This window comes from Nerophis ophidion, linkage group LG02 (genome assembly GCF_033978795.1).
Source record: "Nerophis ophidion isolate RoL-2023_Sa linkage group LG02, RoL_Noph_v1.0, whole genome shotgun sequence".
In the NCBI taxonomy this organism is placed as follows: Eukaryota; Metazoa; Chordata; class Actinopteri; order Syngnathiformes; family Syngnathidae; genus Nerophis; species Nerophis ophidion.
The window spans coordinates 11,694,539-11,717,686 of record NC_084612.1 but is presented as its reverse complement, the minus strand read 5'-3'; the positions used below and the strand labels follow the sequence as shown (position 1 = coordinate 11,717,686).

Sequence of the window (23,148 nt, the reverse complement as noted above, 5' to 3'; positions counted from 1 at the left end):
TGTTCTGGAAAACCTAGAAGAAATAATGATTTGTCTTTGTTACAAATATAGCTTGGTCCAATTTGTTATTCTAACAAAGAGCAGATTGGATTTTAACCTATTTAAAACATGTCATCAAAATTCTAAAATTAATCTTAATCAGCAAAAATTACTAATGATGTTCCGTAAATTATTTTTTTAATTTTTTCAAAAAGATTCGAATTAGTTAGTTTTTCTCTTCATTTTTGTCGGTTGAATTTGGTCTTTTAAAGAGTCGAAACTGAAGATAAACTGTTTCAAAATGTAATTTTCTTTTTTTTCCCGTTTTCTCCTTTTTTTTAACCGTTCAATTAAGTGATTTTTTTTCATCATTTATTCTCTACAAAAAACCTTCCATAAAAGGAAAAAAAAATGTACGACGGAATGACAGACAGAAATACCCATTTTTGTAAGTGCAAATTAAAACTCTACTATGCAAAGCCAAACCCATTTATCAACAATATCCTGAAACGCCTCTGGCTTGGCTGGGCCCGAGCTCACCTAAGATGGACTGATGCCAAGTGGAAAGGTGTTCTGTGGTCTGAAGAGTCCACATTTCAAATTATATTTGGAAACTGTGGACGTGGTGTCCTCCAGAACAAAGAGGAAATTAACCATTCGGATTGTTATAGGTGCAAAGTTCAAAAGCCAGCATCTGTGATATGGGGGTGTATTAGTGCCCAAGGCATGGGTAACTTACACATCTGTGAAGGCACCATTAATTCTGAAAGGTACATACAGGTTTTGGAGCAACATATGTTGTCATCCAAGCAACGTTATCATGGACGCCCCTGCTTGTTTCAGCAAGACAAGTGTTACAACAGCGTGGGTTCGTAAAAAAAAGAGTGCGGGTACCTTCCTGGCCCGCCTGCAGTCCAGACCGGTCTCCAATCGAAAATGTGTGGCGCAATATGAAACGTAAAATACGACAGCGGAGACCCCGGACTGTTGAACGACCGAAGCTTTACATAAAACAAGAAAGGGAAAGAATTCCACTTTCAAAGCTTCAACAATTAGTTTCCTCAGTTCCCAAACGTTTATTGAGTGTTGTTAAAAGAAAAGGTGATGTAACACAGTGGTGAACATGTCCTTTCCCAACTACTTTGGCTCGTGTTGCAGCCATGAAATTCTAAGTTAATTATTTGCAAAAAAAATAAAGTTTAGGAGTTTGAACATCAAATATCTCGTCTTTGTAGTGCATTCAATTGAATATAGGTTGAAAATGATTTGCAAATCATTGTATTCCGTTTATATTTACGTATAACACAATTTCCCAACACATATGGAAACGGGGTTTGTATAAAGTAGCCTACAGTTCTAACTTACATCTATCAGTAGACTCGCTATGAAAGCACTAAAATTCTTGTGGCGGAGGCACGGAAATAAGACCGCCTACAAAAGGGCGCATCTTAAGGAGACGGTCAGAAAGCGGCTTGAAGATTGTTTGTAAAACATAATTTATGCAACATTTGACCAAAGAACCACCATTACATGTAAAGTAAACCAAAAGGAAGTGTTTTAAATTTAGAAAAAAAAATCATAACATGACACTTTTAATGCGCCTTATACATGTATATACATGTATATATATATACATATACTTTTTATTTCTTATTATTATTGTAATATTTCTCTATTTTGTTTCCATTTAAACCCCCATTATTTACTTTTTACTTTTATTTAAATTGATTTTAACGCTGTACACTGCTGCTGGAATTTTAATTTTCCTGAAGGAACTCTCCTGAAGGAATCAATAAAGTACTATCTATCTATCCATCTATCTATCTATCTATCTATCTATCTATCTATCTATCTATCCATCTATCTATCTATCTATCTATCTATCTATCTATCTATCTAATTTGGTGCGCCCTATAAAAAAAAACACCTGGTAAATCAAAACAACACCCAAAGTCCAAAAACCAAAAGAGCCTTTAAAAACCGCCAGTTTCCAATAACATCTGTTTGCTTTGCCTAAATTCAACAATTTGTATCAAAAGCAACATTCCCTGCTTTAATTGAATCAACTACTCCCACATTCCTCATTTGGATACTTAACATGTTGCAAGCATCAAAGCAGATAGAAAAATTGCTACAGTCTTCTAGGACCTGAACGGTACCCAATTCCTTGCGAGCTGCAGACAAACCGCCCCTCTCACCAAACCCGCCCCGTCATACCACAATCCACAAAACACCAAAAAACAAGTTGAACGCCCTTGATGAATTCTCCAAACGATTCAGTTTTTGAATGATGCACTCATTTTTTTTTAACTGCTCCCTGTTTTGGTACAATAAGACACTGTGTTCAAAATATGTCCAAGAATTTTATGGCTAGATGAAGAAAAAACAAGTAAAGATTAGGGTCACAAACACCTGATCAACACAAGATGTGTGGACAATGTCCTCAGATGACCAAGGAATGAGTGACTTTTTGTTTGTTCCGCACGCTATCGTCCTGTGAAGCATTTTGTAGGTCATGTCTAACAACAATACTAGTTCTTACAATAAAATGCTTTCGTCTGTTTGGGTTTTGAATACAGATTTCTGTTTGTTTGTTTGTATTCATACCCAAAGACATTACAAAACCCGAAACCAGTGAAGATGACACATTGTCTAAATTGTGAGAAAAAACCTAATGCAATGATTTGCAAATCCTTTTCAACCTATATTCAATTAAATAGACTGCTAAGACCAGATACTTAACTTTCAAACTGAGAGACATTGTTATTTTTTGCAAATCTTAGCCTGTTTGGAATTTGATGCCTTCAACATGTTTTAAAAAAGATGGCACAAGTGGCAAAAAAGACAGAACGTTTAGGAATGCTCATCAAACACTTGTTTGGAACATCCCACGGGTAAACAGGCTAATTGGGAACAGGTGGGCGTCATGATTGGGTATAAAAGCAGCTTCCATGAAATGCTAAGTCATTCACAAACAAGGATGGGGCGAGGGTCACCACTTTGTGAACAAGTGCCTGAGCAAATTGTCAAACAATTTACAAACCCTGTTTCCATGAGTTGGGAATTTTATAAATATAAACGGAATTCAATTATTTGCAAATCATTTTCAACCCATATTCAGTTGAATATGCTACAAAGACAACATATTTGATGTTCAAACTGATAAAAAAAATTTTTTTTTGCAAATAATCATTAACTTTAGAATTTGATGACAGCAACACGTGACAAAGAATTTGGTAAAGGTGGCAATAAATACTGATAAAGTTTAGAAATGCTCATCAAACACTTATTTGGAACATCCCACAGGTGTGCAGGCTAATTGGGAACAGGTGGGTGCCATGATTGGGTATAAAAGCAGCATCCATGAAATGTTAAGTAATTCACAAACAAGGATGGGGCGAGGGTCAACAATTTGTAAGCAAATTGTCGAACAGTTTTAGAACAACATTTCTCAATGAGCTATTGCAAGGAATTTAGGGATTTTACCATCTACGGTCCATAAAATCATCAAAAGGTTCAGATAATCTGGAAAAATCACTGCATGTAAGCGATGATATTACGGACCTTTGATCCCTCAGGCGGTACTGCATCGAAAACCGACATCAGTGTGTAAAGGATATCACCACATGGGCTTAGGAACACTTCATAAAACCACTGTAAGTAACTACAGTTGGTTGCTACATCTGTAAGTACAGGTTAAAGCTCTGCTATGCAAAGCAAAACCCATTTATCAACAACACCAAGGAACGCCTGGGCCCAAAATCATTTAAAATGGACTGATGCAAAGTGGAAAAGTGCTCTGTTGTCTGACGAGTCCACATTTCAAATTATATTTGGAAAATATGGACGTGGTGTCCTCCGGAACAAAGAGGAAAATAACCATCTGGATTGTTATAGGCGCAACGTTCAAAAGCCAGCATCTGTGATGGTATGGGGGTGTATTAGTGGCCAAGGTATGGGTAACTTACACATCTGTGAAGGCACCGTATATGCTGAATGGGCCATACAGGTTTTGGAGCAACATATGTTGTCATCCAAGCAACGTTATCATGGACGCCCCTGTTTATTTCAGCAAAACAATGCCAAGTCACGTGTTACAACAGCGTGGCTTCGTAGTAAAAGAGTGCAGGTACTTTCCTGGCCCGCCTGCAGTCCAGACCTGTCTCCCATCGAAAATGTGTGGCGCATTATGAAGCGTAAAATACGAAAGCGGAGACCCCGGACTGTTGAACGACTGAAGCTCTACATAAAACAAGAATGGGAAAGAATTCCACTTTCAGAGCTTTAGCCAATTAGTTTCCTCAGTTCCCAAACATTTATTGAGTGTTGTTAAAAGAAAATATGATGTAACACAGGGGTGAACATATCCTTTCCCAACTACTTTGGCACCTGTTGCAGCAATTCTAAGTTAATTATTATTTGCAAAACAAAAATAAAGTTTATGAGTTTCAACATCAAATATCTTGTATTTGTAGTGCATTCAACTGAATATGGGTTGAAAAGGATTTACAAATCATTGTATTCCGTTTATATTTACATCTAACACAATTTCCCAACTCATATGGAAACAGGGTTTGTAAGAACAACATGTCTTAATGAGCTATTGCAAGGAATTTAGGGATTTCACCATCTTCGGTCCGTAATATCATCAAAAGGTTCAGAGAATACGGATAAATCACTGCCCCTAAGCAGCATGCCTGTGACCTTCGATTTTTCAGGCGGTACTGCATCAAAAAGTGACATCAGTGTGTAAAGGATATCACCACATGGGCCCAGGAACACTTCAGACAAGCAATGTCAGTAACTAGAGCTTGTTGCTACATCTGTAAGTGCAAGTTAAAAGACTACTATGCAAAGCGAAAACCATTTATCAACAACACCCAGAAACGCAGCAGGCTTCGCTAAGATGGACTGATACTAAGTGTAAAAGCATTCTGTGGTCTGACGAGTCCACCTTTCAAAAATTGTTTTTGGAAACTGTTTACGTTGAGTCCTCTGGAACACAGATAGGAAAAACCATCCGGATGGTTAGAGGCGCAAAGTTGAAAAGCCAGCATCTGTGATGGTCTGAGGGTGTATTAGTGCCCAAGGCATGGGTAACACATCTGTGAATGCACCATTAATGCTGAAAGGTACATACAGGTTTTGGAGCAACATACGTTGCCATCCAAGCAACGTTATCATGGACGCCCCTGCTTATTTCAGCAAGACAATGCCAAGCCATGTAATACAACAAGAACATTTAATAAAATGTATGACAATAATGTTTGAATAATTTAATTGAAAATTACAAGAAAAATATTTTCTTTTTAAGAGAACAAAGTTGTGACTTTCCCACTAAAGTTAATAATAATTTGCATCACAAGTCCTTCACGCTAACAGACAACAGCAATTTATATTTTTCTGTGTTTACTCTTTTGAGACTGATTTTATCCAAAAATAGAGACTGAGGGCAGCATGGAAACAGCGCACAGCAGCAAATACGGGACTGCAGCATATAAGACTGCAGCAAAAGTTTGCATTCATTTGGGGGTTTCTTTGTCATTAAGTCCCGTTTCTCCTCAAAACCTTTTTCTTCAGCCTAACCCGGGGGTCAGCAACCCGAGGCTCTAGAGCCACTCTATAGCGCCGCTCTTCAGTGCCGCTCTAGTGGCTCCCTGGACCTTTTTCAGAGATGTGTGAAAAGGGAAAAAGATGAAGAAAAAAATATACTTTTTGTTTTAATATATTTTCTGTAGGAAAACAACAAACATGACACAAACCTTCCTAATTGTTAGAAATCCCACTTTTCATATTAAACATGTTTCACTGATGAGAGTATTTGGCGAGCGCCATTTTGCCCTACTAATTTCAGCAATCCCTGAACTCATACTAGTTAGTTTAAATGTACAACTTTCTCCGATGCTGCCACAGAAAGACGTGTTTTATGCCACTCCTTCTTTGTCTCGTTTTGTCCACCAAATGTTGTATGCTGTGTGTGAATGCACAAAAGTGAGCTTTGTTGATGTTATTGATTTGCTGGAGAGCTTATCAGGCATATTTGGTCAATCCGTGACTGCAAGCAAATCGAAGCTAACATGCTATTTAGGCTAAGTTTGTGTACATATTGCATCATTATGTCTCGTTTGAAGGTATATTTTTGCTCAATTAATTTCCTTCACTTACGTCCTCTGTGTATTTAATTTATTTTTGCATGCATCATGTAACATTATCTGTATGTAATATTGGCTGCATTTCTGATAGTTGTTTGTGTGGCATGTTGTTCCAGACCACAGCAAACCCAGCTAGCAAAGATTGTAATAGATCCATTAGAAAAAGACAGCCTGCCGTTTCCTTTAACTTGGACAAACACATATATACCCTTGGCCATTCTAAGACAGTATAGTAGGCTAATATAGCTAATATAGACAATAACATGTTTTGCCTTCATTATAGCACTTTTATAAGACTTTTAAATTCATTTTGATTGTAGGCTAATATAGCAGACACTTACATCAGGTGTTGCCTTCATTATAACAATTATATAAGACTTTTAAAGTCATTTTGATAGTAGGCTAATATAGCTAATATAGACGGTTACAACATGTGTTGCCTTCAGTATAACACTTACAGCAGTGGTTCTCAAATGGGGGTATGCGTACCACTGGGGGTACTTGAAGGTATGCCAGGGGGTACGTGAGATGTTTTGAAAATATTCTAAAAATAGCAACAATTCAAAAATCCTTTATAAATATATTTATTGAATAATACTTCAACAAAATATGAATGTAAGTTCATAAACTGTGAAAATAAATGCAACAATGCAGTATTCAGTGTTGACAGCTAGATTTTTTTTGTGGACCTGTTCCATAAATATTGATGTTAAAGATTTCTTTTTTTGTGAAGAAATGTTTAGAATTAAGTTCATGAATCCAGATGGATCTCTATTACAATCCCCAAAGAGGGCACTTTAACTTGGTGATTACTTCTATCTGTCAATGGCGTTTTAAAATTGTGTTTTTATCACCTTCGTCTTTTAGTAAAGGTTAAACCGTTTTTATCTTTTAACCTTTTTGAACAAGTCTTGCATGCTTTTATTTCAAGTCACCTGGACTACTGCAATGTACTTTATGCTGGCATTAGCCAAAATGCTCTCTCCCGGTTGCAGTTAGTCCAGAACACGGCAGCACGACTTTTAACAGGGGCCAGGAAACGCCAGCATATAACCCCAATTCTTCAGAGTTTGCACTGGCTCCCTGTTCATTTTAGAATTGATTTTAAAACATTGCTGTTTGTTTTTTAAATCTTTACATGGACTGGCACCTCAGTATATCTCGGACCTCATCCAAATTTACATTCCTGCGCGCGCTCTGAGGCCCGAGAGCCAGTTCCAGCTCGTGATGCCCAAGACCAGACTTAAGACCAGGGGAGACAGGGCCTTCTCTGTGGTCGGCCCTAAGCTCTGGAACACTCTGCCCCTCCATGTTCAAACTGCTTCCACAGCGGAGTGTTTTAAGTCTCGTCTTAAGACCCACTTTTATTCTTTGGCTTTTAACACTACGTGAGTTGTTTGGTCCTCTGTCCTCTGTTGTCCTCTGTGTTTTTTACACACTTTCATTTCTATTTTACTGTTTTAATTGATTTTACCCTTTAAAATGTATTTTAATCATATTTGTTTTTATATTGTTTTTTTTTATATTGATTTTATATGTATTTATTTTTTGTTTTTATTCAGTCATTGGTGGAGCATAATATTGTTTTTTTTAATATTGTTTTTAACATGGCTGTGCAGCGCTTTGGAAACGTTATTGTTGTTTAAATGTGCTATATAAATAAAGTGGATTGGATGTGTTGAAATCTTTATTTATAACTGAATCACTTGTTTATTTTTCAACAAGTTTTTAGTTATTTTTATATCTTTTTTTTCCCAATAGTTCAAGAAAGACCACTACAAATGAGCAATATTTTGCACTGTTATACAATTTAATAAATCAGAAACTGATGACATAGTGCTGTATTTTACTTATTTATCTCTTTTTTTCAACCAAAAATGCTTTGCTCTGACTAGGGGGTACTTGAATTAAAAAAAAATTCACAGGGGGTACATCACTGACAAAAGGTTGAGAACCACTGACTAACAGTATATAAGGCTTTTAATTTTTTCAGCTCTTGAAAGATTTTTATTTTTATTGTTGGTCCAGTATGGCTCTTTCAACATTTTGGGTTGCCGACCCCTGGCCTAACCTCATCGTCAAGGTCACGTTTTTCTCAGTAACAATTCCGACTCACTGTTGTGTAAAGTATTCATTTTTATAAGTCACTACTTTCCGGTGTTAGTACCCTAAAACTGCTCGTATTCAGGCATGCAGTAATCATGAAAGCATCAGATTTTGTTGGTGCCTGAAGGACCAGAGCCTCAAGAGTCAGAATCACTTCCTCCAGACTGGACAATGAGCTATCAGGGCAGGACCGACATGCTTTGATCTAAAAAAAAAAAAAAAAAACTGAACTTTTTTTTTAGCACTTCAAAGACGAGGTCAACTTCCCATGCAGAGTTTTTGTTGACTTAATTTCCATTGCCGGTTTCAGACTCCTTTGTGCACACGGTCTAAAGTTAGAACACGTCCCAAGTGACTTACTCATAGTACTCTGCCGCCGGTGTGATCTTGTACTTGGCGTACGAGGTTCCGTTGCCCAGGACCGATCCGTTGATGGCCTTGGGGTCGGTGCAGTTGGGGCTGTTCCAGCTGTTGTCGCATCTGAGCCAAGGCAGCTCTCTGGTCATGGAGGAGAACAGGTAGTAGAGCGACCAGGCAATGATGACGTTGTAGTAGAAGCCCACGTAAAGGGCGATGACGATCACCGTGTAGCCCACACCTGAAGAGCATGGCCATAAGTTAGCGTTTCTGAAGGTTGTTATGAATAAGCAGCATCAAATTAGTCCAGAGGTGTCTAACTCAAGTCCCCTGGGCCAGATTTGGCCCTGGACATCATTTTATCTGGCACGCAAACACCTGAAAATATGTGTCACTACTTACAAATGTAATGTTATGAAGACATTTTACGAGAATAAATATATAATTTCCGAAAAAAATACCATTTTTATATAACATAAAAAAGTTATTTTGTATTAAAAAAAATAACAATTGCGAAGTTAACAGTGTTAGGGAGAAATTTTACAAATATAAAGATGCAGATGAATGATGGTTATTACATACTGTAGGTATGTTTTAAAATGGTGAGCAGAAACATTACTTGTTATTTTATGGCTTTCTTATAACATTAAGACAGGCCTGGGCAATTATTTTGACTCCAGGGCCACATTTAGAGAAAAAAAATGTGTCTGGGGGACGGTGTATCTATTTTTAGGAACACTAATACAAAACCTCACAATAATGTCTGATTGAATGCTAAAAACGTTATGACAGATCGCCTTAAAAAACTTAATGGAATGTTACATTTTTCTATGAATGATAAAAAGCTGAATATTGACAACATATGAATGTCACACCCCCTTTCGATCGACATATTTTATAATCAAGTAAACCGCAACAAAAAATGCAAACAAACAGTGAAATATGAACGCGAATGGTAAAAAATAAACCCACCTACAATCGGATATACGGTATTTCCTTGAATTGCCGCCAGGGCGCTAATTAATTTAAAACCTCTTCTCACTCCTGCGCTTACCAAAGGCATGCGGTAAAAGTAAGCATGCGATAATTATTTTAAAACCTCTTCTCACTCCGGCACTTACCAAAGGCATGCAGTAAATATTTAAGTGTGATGTAAGCTTGGACCTTAAATCCTACTGAATAACTCTTAAAGGGGAACATTATCACAATTTCAGAAGGGTTAAAACCAATAAAAATCAGTTCCCAGTGGTTTATTTTAGTTTTTTTATATATTTTTTTTAATTTTACCCATCCCGGAATATCCCTAAAAAAAGCTTTAAAGTGCCTGATTTTCGCTATCTGTGAAGCTATCGTCCATTTTCCTGTGACGTCATCCAGTGATGCCAATACGATATAGCGACATTAGCTCGGATTCAGACTCGGATTTCAGCGGTTTAAGCGATTCAACAGATTACGCATTTATTGAAACGGATGGTTGGAGTATGGAGGCAGATAGCGAAAACGAAATTGAAGCAGAAACTGAAGCTATTGAGCGAATAGCTATTGACGCTATTCGGCCATGTTTGCCTTAGCATCGCTGGTAAAATGTGCAGACCAACGATCGGAAGTTTCGCATCTTGTGACACTGGATCAACTTAAATCCATTGATTGGTAAGTGTTTGTTTGGCCTTAAATGTGGGTGGAGGGAAACGCTGAATGTAAATATAGTTTCAAATGTACATACAGCTAGCTTAAATAGCATGTTAGCATCGATTAGCTGGCAGTCATGCCGCGACCAAATATGTCTGATTAGCACATAAGTCAATAAAATCAACAAAACTCACCTTTGTGATTTAGTTGACTTTATCGTTGGAAATGCATCTTCATGTTATCCATACTGTGCCATGTCTGCCTTAGCATCGCCGGTAAAATGTGCAGACACTCCGACACATTCGATGGGGGTCTGGCGGCAGATTTCTTTGACTTTATCGTTGGAAATGCATCTGCTTTGAGTGTCGCAGGATATCCACACAATCTTGCCATCTCTGTAGTAGCATAGCTTTCGTCGGTAAAGTGTGCGGAACAAACAACTGACCATTTCGCATGCATTCCCCACACCCTCGTATTTTGAACAAATTTCGTCCAATTTCTTGCCACTTTCGCATCTTTGGGCCAGTGGTGCAACTTGAATCCCTCCCTGTTAGTGTTGTTACACCCTCCGACAACACACCGACGAGGCATGATGTCTCCAAGGTTCCAGAAAATAGTCGAAAAAACGAAAAATAACAGAGCTGAGACGCGGTGTTTGTAATGTGTTTGAGAAAATGGTGGCTTAATTACCTAGATGACGTCACGTTCTGACGTCATCGCTCTGAGAGCGATAAATAGAAAGGCGTTTAATTGGCCAAAATTAACCCATTTAGAGTTCGGAAATCGGTTAAAAAAATATATGGTCTTTATTCTGCAACATCAAGGTATATATTGACACTTACATAGGTCTGGTGATAACGTTCCCCTTTAATCTTCTTCCCTTTATGCGATTTCAAATTACCGGTATTGAAATCAGCCTCCTGCATTTTGAAAATGATGACAGGGGAAGTGTCACTCGTGACGTCACGAGTTTGACCAGGCGGTAATACTAAGCATGCGCTAATTATTTTGCGAAGCGGGTTTGACCCGGCAGTAATTCAAGGCAGGCGCATACTATATGCCCTGCGGCAATTCAAGGAAATACGGTATCTGATATATCACTAAGCTTTAGAACTGTTGTGAAAATCTCCTACCGCGTCTGTGGAAACGCTTCCCACCCACACTGCTCGGTGGCTCGGCTGAGCTGCTGTGACGTAGATGACCATAGTAACTAATTAGATTACCATAGTAACTGGTTTATATTCCAAAAGCGCAGATTCCAACCATTGAAATACTTTCTACAGTTGAAGACTTACGGTCATTAGAAAACATCACTGCACAGCATAATAGCAGCTACAGTTTCCAACTTAAAGATCTCAAAAAAATATTTGGGAATGTCCGGAGGGCCAGATTGAAAAGCTTAACAGGCCGCATGTGGCCCCCGGGCCTTAATTTGCCCAGATCTGCATTAAGACATTTTTCCTGCAAATTTTACTGTTTTTTATTAGTCATCATAAGACATACCCTCCGTTTTTTCCCTAGAAACTAGCGTATTTTCCCCTTTGTTTTCCCGTAAATTATCATTTTATATATGATCAATAACAAAACAAATATCTCCAGTACGTCCCTTATCTTTTAAATACCAATGTTGACAGATATGTCTTCACAATCATCGCCAGCAATTTGTACAGTAAAGATGGCTGTTTTCTGCCTTATATTACGCTACACTGAAATGTTGTGCCACTGTTTGTAGCTCACATTCTGATAAATGATAAATGGTCTGTCGAAAAGCATCAATAACTGCCTAAAGATGTCGCAACCTAATCAGCCAAAAAGCCCTGGGCGACCCCCTTCTTGTCCGACATACACCATCTTTGAAGTGTGCTTTGATGATATTAAGCCCGCCCCCTATCGTTCCTGCACATGCCCACTGTGACGTTTTGTCGGTCGACATGAAGGTGAGCACGGCGGAGCGGTTGCCACGGCTACTTCAATAACAGAAACAATCGTCGGACCATTCCGCAGTCTGCCGTTAAGCTGAGAAAACACATGGCTGAAAACTGCAAAGCAAACGGTAGTCTTACTTAGCCCATGACTCATATCACTAAATTTGACTTATAGACGTAACGTTATTTTTACACAGTGACCTGTCTCGGCGTATTTAACAAAACTAGAGTATGAAAGAAACTGGGATTTATGTTGCAAAGACTGTAAAAATCAAAAGCCTGACCACACATGTTTTTTCTCAATGAATGAATTTATATGGTTTCAACTTATTCGTATTTTGTGTATAATTTTTTTTAAATATTTATCTTTTCTTTCACCTTTCATTTAACTGATTGACTTTATTGAAAATGCCACAAACCATATATGTACCCCTTTCCTGCTTTGGTATTTGCAAAACCAACACACACTTTCCATGACCTAGCAAGAGGCTAAGGCAACAAATATTGTTTTGATTGCAAGATTTAGGTAAAACTAACACTTTTCCACAACATTTTACTATAATCTAGAGCAGTGTTTTTCAACCTTTTCTGAGCCAAGGCACATTTTTTTCATTGAAAAAATCCCGAGGCACACCACCAGTAGAAAATATAAAAAAGTTAAACTCAGCAGCCGATATCGACAATAAAAAGTAGTTCTCACAATTGATGGATATTAATTCAAATCATAAATAACCATGCAACACTTTAGCTCTTGTCTCAAAGTAAGTGTGCTCTCACGACCTGTCACATCACACTGTAATTTATTTGAAAGTTTTTGGTGTTTTCTTGTGTGTAGTGTTTTAGTTCTTGTCCTGTGCTCCTATTTTTGGTGGCTTTTCCTGTTTTGTTGGTATTTTCCTGTAGCAGTTCAATGTCTTCTTTGAGCGCTATTCCCCACACCTGATTTGTTTTCGCAATCAAGACTATGATGTTGCGATCCGCTACTTGGACCACCACATATGTTTTATACTTCCAGTTGTTGTATCACTGTTCTACACTCTTACTTCCTGTTTAGTCAGTCACCATGGTTCCTCATTAAGCCCACCTGCTAATCACGGTTTCTGCACACCTGTCACTTTTTGATTACTCACCTATTTAAGCCCGTCCCTTTTCGTTATTCTTTCTGGGACTCTAATTTGCCTTCGAGCAACATTCACGACTGTCTACTACCCGTATGTATTTTCTCGCTAGCTCTTACGCTAAGCCACTCGATATTCCAGCTTTCATGCTCAATGTTTTTTGTTTACTCTTTTGTGTGCTTCGTGCCAAGTATAGTTTTTGTATTTTCTATTCCTAGCTTTCATGCTAGCGCCCTTGGTTTATTTTTGTATGTTAGCTCCAGTGTTTTTGTTCATAGTCTGTTTTTGTTAAGTTTAATCAATCATTTAAACTTACCGTTGCTGTGTTCATGCCGACGCATCCACGAAGGGACCAATTTGGCATCACTATGCCAACCAGTCGTATCATATGCAAGTTGTTACTATCCTTCTTTGTGGGGACATTGTTGATTGTCATGTCATGTACGGATGCACTTTGTGGACACCGTCTGCTCCACACGCTGTAAGCCTTTGCTGTCGTCCAGCATTCTGTTTTTGCTTACTTTGCAGGTAGTTTAGTTTTAGTTTCATTTTGCATAGCCATCCCGAAGCTTCAATGGCTTTTCTTAGCGGCATTCGCCCTTATGTTTATTTTTGGTTCAAGCGTTATATATTGTGCCTTCACACTGTCTCCCGCTGTCGTCTGCATATTGTGATCATGACAAACCATGTTGACATCTACAAAGCAATTATTTACCTGCTGCCACTGACTGATATTTAAGATATTATACACATGGTTACGCTGGCGAGCTCTTGACAGTGCAGACACTCAACAACGACACATTTGCGGATTGTAATTACTGGTTTGCAAAAAATAGTTTTAACCCATTTAGGTGAAATAACATAATCTTCCACGGCATACCAGACTGTATCTCACGGTTGAAAAACACTGTTCTGGAGCGACCATATGTTCGTTGCTATTGAAAAGGTGAAGTCCTTTTGACGATTCTTTATACGTTCTCTTTGAACCAGGAAGTAGACGGCTAACTTAAAAACAGACGAATGAACAAAGCAAACCTTTGTTGCAAAAGCATTTACTCTACTTGCCATTTGACTCATGTCTGCAAATTTAATAATGGGACTGTCCTGTAATATTATGTAATACTCCGAAAACTTGTAAGAAGCCTGCTAACTAACAAACGGAAAACCTTACTGAAACACAGGACTATGTTTTAAAAAAAAAACATTTTTAGAGACACTCTATTCGGTCCCATTAAAGCTACTGTGTTATCAGGACTATAAGCCTAATTGACTAACAAACGGAAAACCTCACTAAAATACAGGTCTATGTTTTGAAAAAAATTTTTTTAGAGACACTCAATTATGTTCCGTTAAAGCTTCTGTGTTATCATGACAACAAATCGCTACTTTTTTCCAACTTTGAACCCTGCGGTTTTTAAAATGGTTTGGTCGGCTAATTTATGGATTTTTCTTCACTATAGCCATAATGTTTGGTATTCAACAAATAGTTGTAATTTTAACCCGGCAGAACACTGACAGGTGTGTTATCGTTTGAGCTCATCTTTTGGACGAGTTTGCTGGCAGCAGGTTCTGCGGCTTGAAAATGCACTTCCTGTTTTGTTCCTTGAACCGGAAGTGAAACCGTCCATAGCGGTTTTGCTCGAAAGGACTCTTTATTAATTATTCAAAGCAACATCTTTAAGTTTTAAAATGTAGCCAAAACAATTCTTACTTACTAAAAACTCCCATGATTGATGTCCGTAAGAGTGTTGTCATGCACATTTGTATGTGCTATTGTAATGTAATCAAGCTCGTGGCGAGTATGCTAACACGTTTACAAATGTCCGTGTTAGTATTATTAACTTAACTTTCCGTTCTTTGTAAATTCACCAAGCCGTAACCATTGAGTTATGGAGTCTGTTTAGCTGATTGGAGGGCTAGCTTCTGTTGTTAGTTTGATTCATGACAATGACTTATGTTTTGTTTGATAAGCCGTTTTACTGCTGTGTTACAGACACAGTTCAGAAAAAATTAAGGTATGTAAATAAAATCTTTCGCACTTGTAAATATCTGCGCCTTTTAGTCCAATGCGGCTAATATACGTAAAAATATGTATTTCTTCCAAAATTTGGTGGATGTGGCTTAATTACCGGTGCGCTCTATAGCCCGGAAAATACGGTATTATTTTCTTACAAGTTGATTTTTGTAATACAGAAGAAACATTATGTGTGACATTTAATTATAGAGATTTTTTAAAGTATTGTTGTCATCTTCCATCGACAGAAAAACAGGAACTCAGTATTCTTCTCACTTGTCTTGAAAAAATATATCTTCATTCTTGTCATTTCAAACGTTTAAAATGGTACGGTCTTGTTATCGAATTTTTATTATCTGTAAAACAGGAAGTGACCTACTGATGTAACAGTCTTTTGAAATGTAAGTCATTGGGTTTTAAAAGTGGACTCCATGGATTCCTGAGAGTGTAAACTTTCAAAAAGTTCAAATATAAAACAGGACAATTTGTAGTTAGTGTGTTTACCTTTAAAGACGGGGCATATCTTCCACACCGTGGCCGCCCCTTCCCTGTTATACTGGCCCAGAGCCAGTTCCATGTAGAACAATGGCATCCCCGCGATGACCAAGAAAAGAATGTAAGGGATCAAAAAGGCTCCTGGAAAAAGAGAAATAATTGCATCAGAAAAAAAAAAGACAATCATGTCCGCATAATACCCTGTGGAGGTGTGACATGATGAGGAAAATGTCACGAGCTCAATAGGATTAAGACAATTACGGAACAAGATCATTCATAATCATTAGAAGCTACAAGTGGATGATTAAATGAGCGCCCGAGGCTTCATATGTGTGTATGTTGACGGGTGAGGAGGGTGAGGAGGGGGGTCCGTCTTGACATTCTAGGAACACGTTCATGCATGCAACACAGGCCTGGCAGCTATTTTTAATGCAGCACAAGAAGGAAATGAGCTTTTGGAATTGGATTGTCCCTCACGTTGCAAACGACACATTATGTACAGTAATTAATGGGCTTTTGCCCCGGGCTAATATGATTGACAGGCCCTATGGGGGGGCCCACAAACCATACATGACAGGTTTTTTTAAGTCCTCTTTACATGTGTCCGTCAGTCCATCCATCCATCTATGTCGGTCCAATTTCATTCCATGTTCATCCAATCAATCTCAATCAATGAATTTTTATTTTTACAGCCCTAAATCACAAGTGTCTCAAAGGGCTGCACAAGCCACAACGACATCCTCGGTTCAGATGCCACTCTCCCAATCTCTGCCCATTGGTCCATCATCATTTTTATTCATAGCTGTATGTAGAAGTGTCTGGTTGTATCCGCTGCTTTAATGTCTTTAAAGGCCTACTGAAATGAGATTTTCTTATTTAAACTGGGATAGCAGGTCCATTCTATGTGTCATACTTGATCATTTCGCGATATTGCCCTATTTTTGCTGAAAGGATTTAGTAGAGAACATCCACCATAAAGTTCTCAACTGTCGGTGTTAAGAGAAAAGCCCTGCCTCTACCAGAAGTCGCAGACGATGACGTCACATGTTGATGGCTCCTCATATATTCACATTGATTTTAATGGGAGCCTCCAACAAAAAGTGCTATTCGGACCGAGAAAACGACAATTTCCCCATTAATTTGAGCGAGGATGAAAGATTCGTGTTTGAGGATATTGATAGCGACGGACTAGAAAAAAAAAAAAAATAACGCGATTGCATTGGGACGGATTACGATGTTTTTAAACACATTTACTAGGATAATTCTGGGAAATCCCTTATCTTTCTATTGTGTTGCTAGTGTTTTAGTGAGTTTACTATTACCTGATAGTCGGAGGTGTACGTCCACGGGTGTGTTGACGCGCAATGTCTCAGGGAAGTCGACGGCAGCTTCATGGACGGCCCAAGCTCAGCTGATCTCCGGTAAGAACCGACTTTTTAACCACAATTTTCTCACCGATACCTGCTGGTTGACATTTGGTCTGGATCCATGTTCGCTTGACCGCGCTGTGATCCATAGGAAAGTTTCACCTCCGGGAATTTTAAACAAGGAATCACCGTGTGTTTGTGTGGCTAAAGGCTAAAGCTTCCCAACTCCATCTTTGTACTGTGACTTCTCCAATATTAATTGAACAAATTGCAAAAGATTCAGCAACACAGATGTCCAAAATACTGTGTAATTATGCCGTTAAAGCAGACGACTTTTAGCTGTGTGTGTGTGTAGCGCTCATACTTCCTAAAAACGCGTGACGTCTTGCGTACACGTCATTATTACACGACGTTTTGAGGACGAAACTCCCGGGAAATTTAAAATTGTAATTTAGTAAACTAAAAAAGCCGTATTGGCATGTGTTGCAACGTTAATATTTCATCATTTATGTATAAACTATCAGACTGCGTGGTGGGTAGTAGTGGGTTTCAGTAGGCCTTTAATGTCCTTTGTGTTCTTTGATTTTTGATGTTCCCCTCTTACACACATGTAAGAGGGATGTGTACTATGGCTATGAGTTGTTGTTATTTTTTTCCCTTTGCCTCAGTTTGGACCCCTCTCCAGGGCCCAGGCTTAGACCGTTTTTTTTAAATTTTATTTTATCTTATTATAATCTTCTATTCCCCCTCCCTTGTTTACCTGTATCTCTCCTTTTTTGTAAGGGGCGCTGGAAGCCGGCAGACCCGTCAGCGATCCTGTTCTGTCTCCCTGTAATGTTTTGTCTGATCTTAAATGTGATTGTGCTGAAAATTTAAATTTTCCTGAAGGAACTCTCCTGAAGGAATAAATAAAGTACTATCTAATCTAATCTAATCTAATCAATCCTGCCTTTTATTGCCCATCTTCCATCTGTCCATTCAGCAAGCTATGACTTAGGGATGTAACGATAAACGGTAAAAACGACAGCCGGCGTAAACCCTCCAGACGGTTAGATTTACCATTTTAAATCGAAATCTTCGGAAAAACGTGATTAGTAATTGCACTTTGATAAACTCACAGACTGACGGTCACCAGCTCGCTCGCTTAAAAGCCAACACAAAAACAAGAGAGGCTAACATTCCCCATTAGGGAACAACATACATTCATCTTAACGTATATAAACACACTGGTGTCTGAGCAAATAACATTCAGTTGTTCACATTGAACCTACAAGAGCTGTTTACGGTTTGTTTAAGGACTGCTGAATAGAGTAGGACACGGCAACGCCTGCCAGAAGTAATAAATAATAAGATTAGATTGTATTTGTTACATATTTTTCATTTAAATACATCGTGAAGTGCTACAGTACAAGCCGGTATTTAAAAACAACAAATGATTTGCCATTAAAACTGATGAACTACTGAGACTAAAACACTATCAGAGAAGCTTAAGCAAAACCCAACCTACTCAGTGGCCTAGTGGTTAGAGTCCGCCCTGAGATCGGTAGGTTGTGAGTTCAAACCCTGGCCGAGTCATAGCAAAGACTATAAAAATGGGACCCATTACCTCCCTGCTTGACACTCAGCATCAAGGGTTGGAATTGGCGAAAACATCACCAAAAATGATTCCCGGGCGCGGCCACCGCTGCTGCTCACTGCTCCCCTCACTTCCCAGGGGGTGATCAAGGGTGGCGGTTCAAATGAAGAGAATAAATTCGCCACACCTAGTGTGTGTGTGACAATAATTAATACTTTAACTAAACATCCGAGATAGTGGGTATTCTATGAGTGTGTCTATATATTTCAGTTACTTAAAAAAAGATAACTTGGTTAAAAGATTTCAGTGTGTGTACAAGTACTTTTTGAGCACATTTTAGTCACAACAACACTGGTATGAAATGTCATATTGTTACATCCTTTCAGTGAGTGTCTATATGTCCGATCTGTCCGACATTCTATCAATGGCTGTCCACCTGTGACAGGCTGCTTGCTCATCTACTGAGTGTCCATCCACTCGTCTTTACATCGATCCACCTCTGTCCATGTATCTATGAACATGTGTCTCTCCCTGTCCGTCCTTCTACAGTATCTGTCCATCTGACAATTTACCTTCAGTATGTCCTTTGGCAACACTAAATTGGCCCTACTGTGTGAATGTGAGTGTGAATGTTGTCTGTCTATCTGTGTTTGCCCTGTGATAAGGTGGTGACTTGTCCAGGGTGTACACCGCCTTCCACCCGAATGCAGCTGAGATAGGCTCCAGTACCCCCGGCGACCCCGAAAGGGACAAGCGGTAGAAAATGGATAGATGGATGGATGTCCTTCCCATTGATTTGTCTGTCAATTCAATTGTCCATCACTCCTTAAATATTGCTCCATCTGTTCAGCATCATTCTTTTACAACGGTTCTCTAACTTTTTTCCACCAAGTACCAACTCAGAAAAACACCGGGCTCTCCAAGTACCACTGTAATGACCAACAATAAAATACAGTAGCGTAGTACGCCAAACTATTCATACAAAACAAGTCAGAGGTTTTGTTTATCAAGTATATTTAACATTTTGGCCTCTGCAATTCACACCGTTGGAACAGTAACACTGTGTTCGAATATAGGAAAATAAAACACTCTACTTCATCAAGTGATTCTTTGACACACCACTAGATGGAGCCCGCGTATTACTAGTGGTAGACTAACAGTACAGTATTGAGAATCACTGTTCTAGTAGTGTCCTTTCACCTGTCCTACCTTTTTATAGAATAGAATATAATAGATCTTTATTGTCATTGCACAAGTACAACAAGATTGATTTTTTGGAACAAGTCCCGCTAAGAGCAGACACACGTCACAGGGAGACAAGACGGGACCGCCAACGGATCAGCCATTTTTACGGCGCTCCCTAAAAAGGTGAGAAAAGGGTAACATTGGGGGAGAGGAGGGGGAGTAAAAAAATATCAATCCAAGGCTAGACCCTCAGGAGGGGTCCAGACTTAAGTCCAAGGAAAAAAACCTCACATAGCATGGCACACATATTAGACATAGTACGTACATCACACCACTTGCAACAGAGGGAGGGGGTGGGTTTGAGGAGACCCGCTGACGCTGTATTGTGCTGCTCAGCCATCCACAGCCCCAGAGGAATTAAGCAGTGGTGAAGGCGTTGATTTCAAGGGTAGGGGTCATGTGTGTGCATATATACCCAAATAACTTTGGGAGAGATGATGAATGTTTTTGTATGCCTGAGGCCGATAAAGTTCAGCTACAGGTGTTGTTGACAAAAAGGAAGGTCAAAAGCGTCCATCTTTGAGGAGGCCTCGGGAGATTATCTTCAGAACAGCCCGTTCCCATGCCAAGGCCATTTAAAGGAGTCCAAATCGTAGATGAAGAAGTTGTTTTATCTGTTTGTCAGTCAATCTGTTTCCATCAGTCCGCCTATATCCATCCAATCACCAATTTATCAGACTCACTTTGTCTGTGTCAATTGTTTTACAGTATGTATCCATTTCTGTTTAATGTTTGCAAATCCATCCATCGTTCTATCCCTTTGTTAGTCCATCCATCATCCATATGTCCACCATATCTGTCTGTTTGTCCATCATTCTATCGAGCCGTGTGTCCGTCCATCCATGTCTGTATCCTACCAACTGTTTTTGGTTGGTCTGACATATAGGGCTGTCATTCCCTCTACCTGTGTCCGTCCAATCCATTCTTATATGTCCGTCATTCTGTTCAACAATCTATCAGTTTGTCCTTCCTTCCATCTAAGCCTGTCTTTCTATCTTACCAGCTATATCTATTCATCCATCAGACTGTTCTGTCCGTCGTTCGGTCCAATCATCCATCAATATGTTTCTGTGCATCCATCCATCAATCAATCTCTGTATCCATCTGTCCATCTGTCTTCTGTCCATCCGTCCATATAACTCCCCTGTCCATCTACCCATCTATTTGTATTGATCTAAGTTGACATAAAAGAAATTATTCAGCCTCGCTCTTTCTACGAAATAAAAACACAAAAAAACTCCAACGTTCCCTTTAATGTTGGGAGAGCCATTTCAACGTTCATTTTATAGCCAATTGTTTTTACTACAGAGAAAGTTTATTGTAAGAAAACAACGGCGTTGTAAACCCATCACTCTCTTATGCTGAGAAAGCACGGACGTGGAAAAAAAACACTCATTGAGAGCCCGGATGCCAACAAAAACACAGGGAGGCACATGTCACTGTTTATGTGGAGGTAGCTTAAAACATGGAGGCTGCTTTATTCTACTCTTAATAATGTCAATAATAACGGGTCAAAGACCAATCAAGCTTCTGAAGAGGCATTTTTTTTCAATAAATCGATGCAAAGCTAGGTTGATTGGCAACACTAAATCGGCCCTAGTGTGTGAATGTGAGCGTGAACGTTGTCTGTCTGTGTTGGCCCTGTGATGAGGTGGCGACTTGTCCAGAGTGTACCCCGCCTTCCGCCCGATTGTAACTGTAATAGGCACCAGCGCCCCCCGCAACCCAAAAGGAATAAGCGGTAAAAAAATGGATGGATGGATGGATGCAGAGCATTTTTTTGACTTTGAAACAATGTACTTAAACAAATGTCAATACTAAATTGTTGCAATCTAAAGAAACTTAATTTCCTTGTATTTCTTAGTAAGCTACATGAGTCTTTGGTCGCACTTTCTGACACATTGTTATTTTACGTTTGTGTTTTGCATGGACAGTAATCTAACCATTAACAAAATAAAAGCTTTGTATATGCTTAATATGTATTCACTTAAAACAATTATTAAGAGTTTTAAAGGAATTTTATTTGGTTGCACTAACTAAATAGCCATAAATAGTAAACTGATTAAACGCAAGCTACACTACGCATTGTCTTCCACCTGCAGGGGTTTTTAACCTTTTTGACATCAGGGCCCAACTTTTCCACTACAGAGGGGCCCACTCAAATATTAACACTGAATTAGTCATCTCTAATCATATTCAAAAAGTATATCGAACTTGCAGTTTAACAGTATAAACTTTGTCAAATGATATGAAAGCATGTGTTAATCCCAAAGATGATCATCAAGACTTCAGGTGTTAGGCTGATTACAAAAATAAAGACTATACGCAACAAAAGAAGTGAATTAATTTGTACCATGAATTGATTTAAACTTAAACAAGTTGAAAAACTTATTGGGGTGTTACCATTAAGTGGTCAATTGTACGGCATATGTACTGTACTGTGCAATCTAGTAATAAAAGTTTCAATCAATCAGTCACAAAAAATGATGAAAAATACATTTATGTACAATTACACAGCGCTCAAATGAATAAATCCTAACTAAAATGTTTCTTAAATAAACTGTAAATAAAATGTAGATGTAAATGAAAGTACAGCTTTACCACGTTAGTCATAATTTTTGCGTTTAAAAAAATTTCTCTATGACTTTGGCCCCAGACTTCTTCTGTTTGTTTGATATCGTCAATACTGCCATAAGTGGTGGAAAAGTCTATTACAATCGAGTACAACTGGCTAAGAAACAAATATTTTATGGCAGGCCTCGAGGGGGCACTATAGTTGAGAAACACTGTTCTACCCTAAAGTACAACTAGAAGTGTTTCTATGTAACCCCATCCATCCATTTTCTACTGCTTATTCCCTTTTGGGGTCGCGGGGGGCGCTGGCGCCTATCTCAGCTACAATTGGGCGGAAGGCGGGGTTCACCCTGGACAAGTCGCCAACTCATCGCAGGGCCAACACAGATAGACAGACAACATTCACACTCACATTCACACACTAGGGCCAATTTAGTGTTGCCAATCAACCGATAGCACTTTTTTATATTGTTGAAATGACAGGACAGTATCAAATTGACTGTAACGGACCAGTATACTCCTTTATTTATGTTTTTTAACTTTATATATTTTCTCAGACTATTGTCATTTTGACTTGGGAAGATCAGGAAGATATTTTAAGTGTATAACAC

The 23,148-nt window shown here is 38.7% G+C and overlaps 1 protein-coding gene across 1 annotated transcript in view; it reads right to left on the bottom strand.

Annotated features, from left to right (window-relative positions):
• The window catches only part of slc6a2 (solute carrier family 6 member 2), a 127,458-nt gene that overhangs the window by 98,405 nt on the left and 5,905 nt on the right, over positions 1-23,148 (bottom strand). Inside the window, exons 3-4 of the mRNA XM_061877276.1 lie at positions 15,785-15,916; positions 8,598-8,835 (exon numbers count right to left, since the gene is read on the bottom strand). Coding sequence (XP_061733260.1) covers positions 8,598-8,835; positions 15,785-15,916 — 370 coding nt within the window. The remainder of the gene's footprint in view (positions 1-8,597; positions 8,836-15,784; positions 15,917-23,148) is intronic.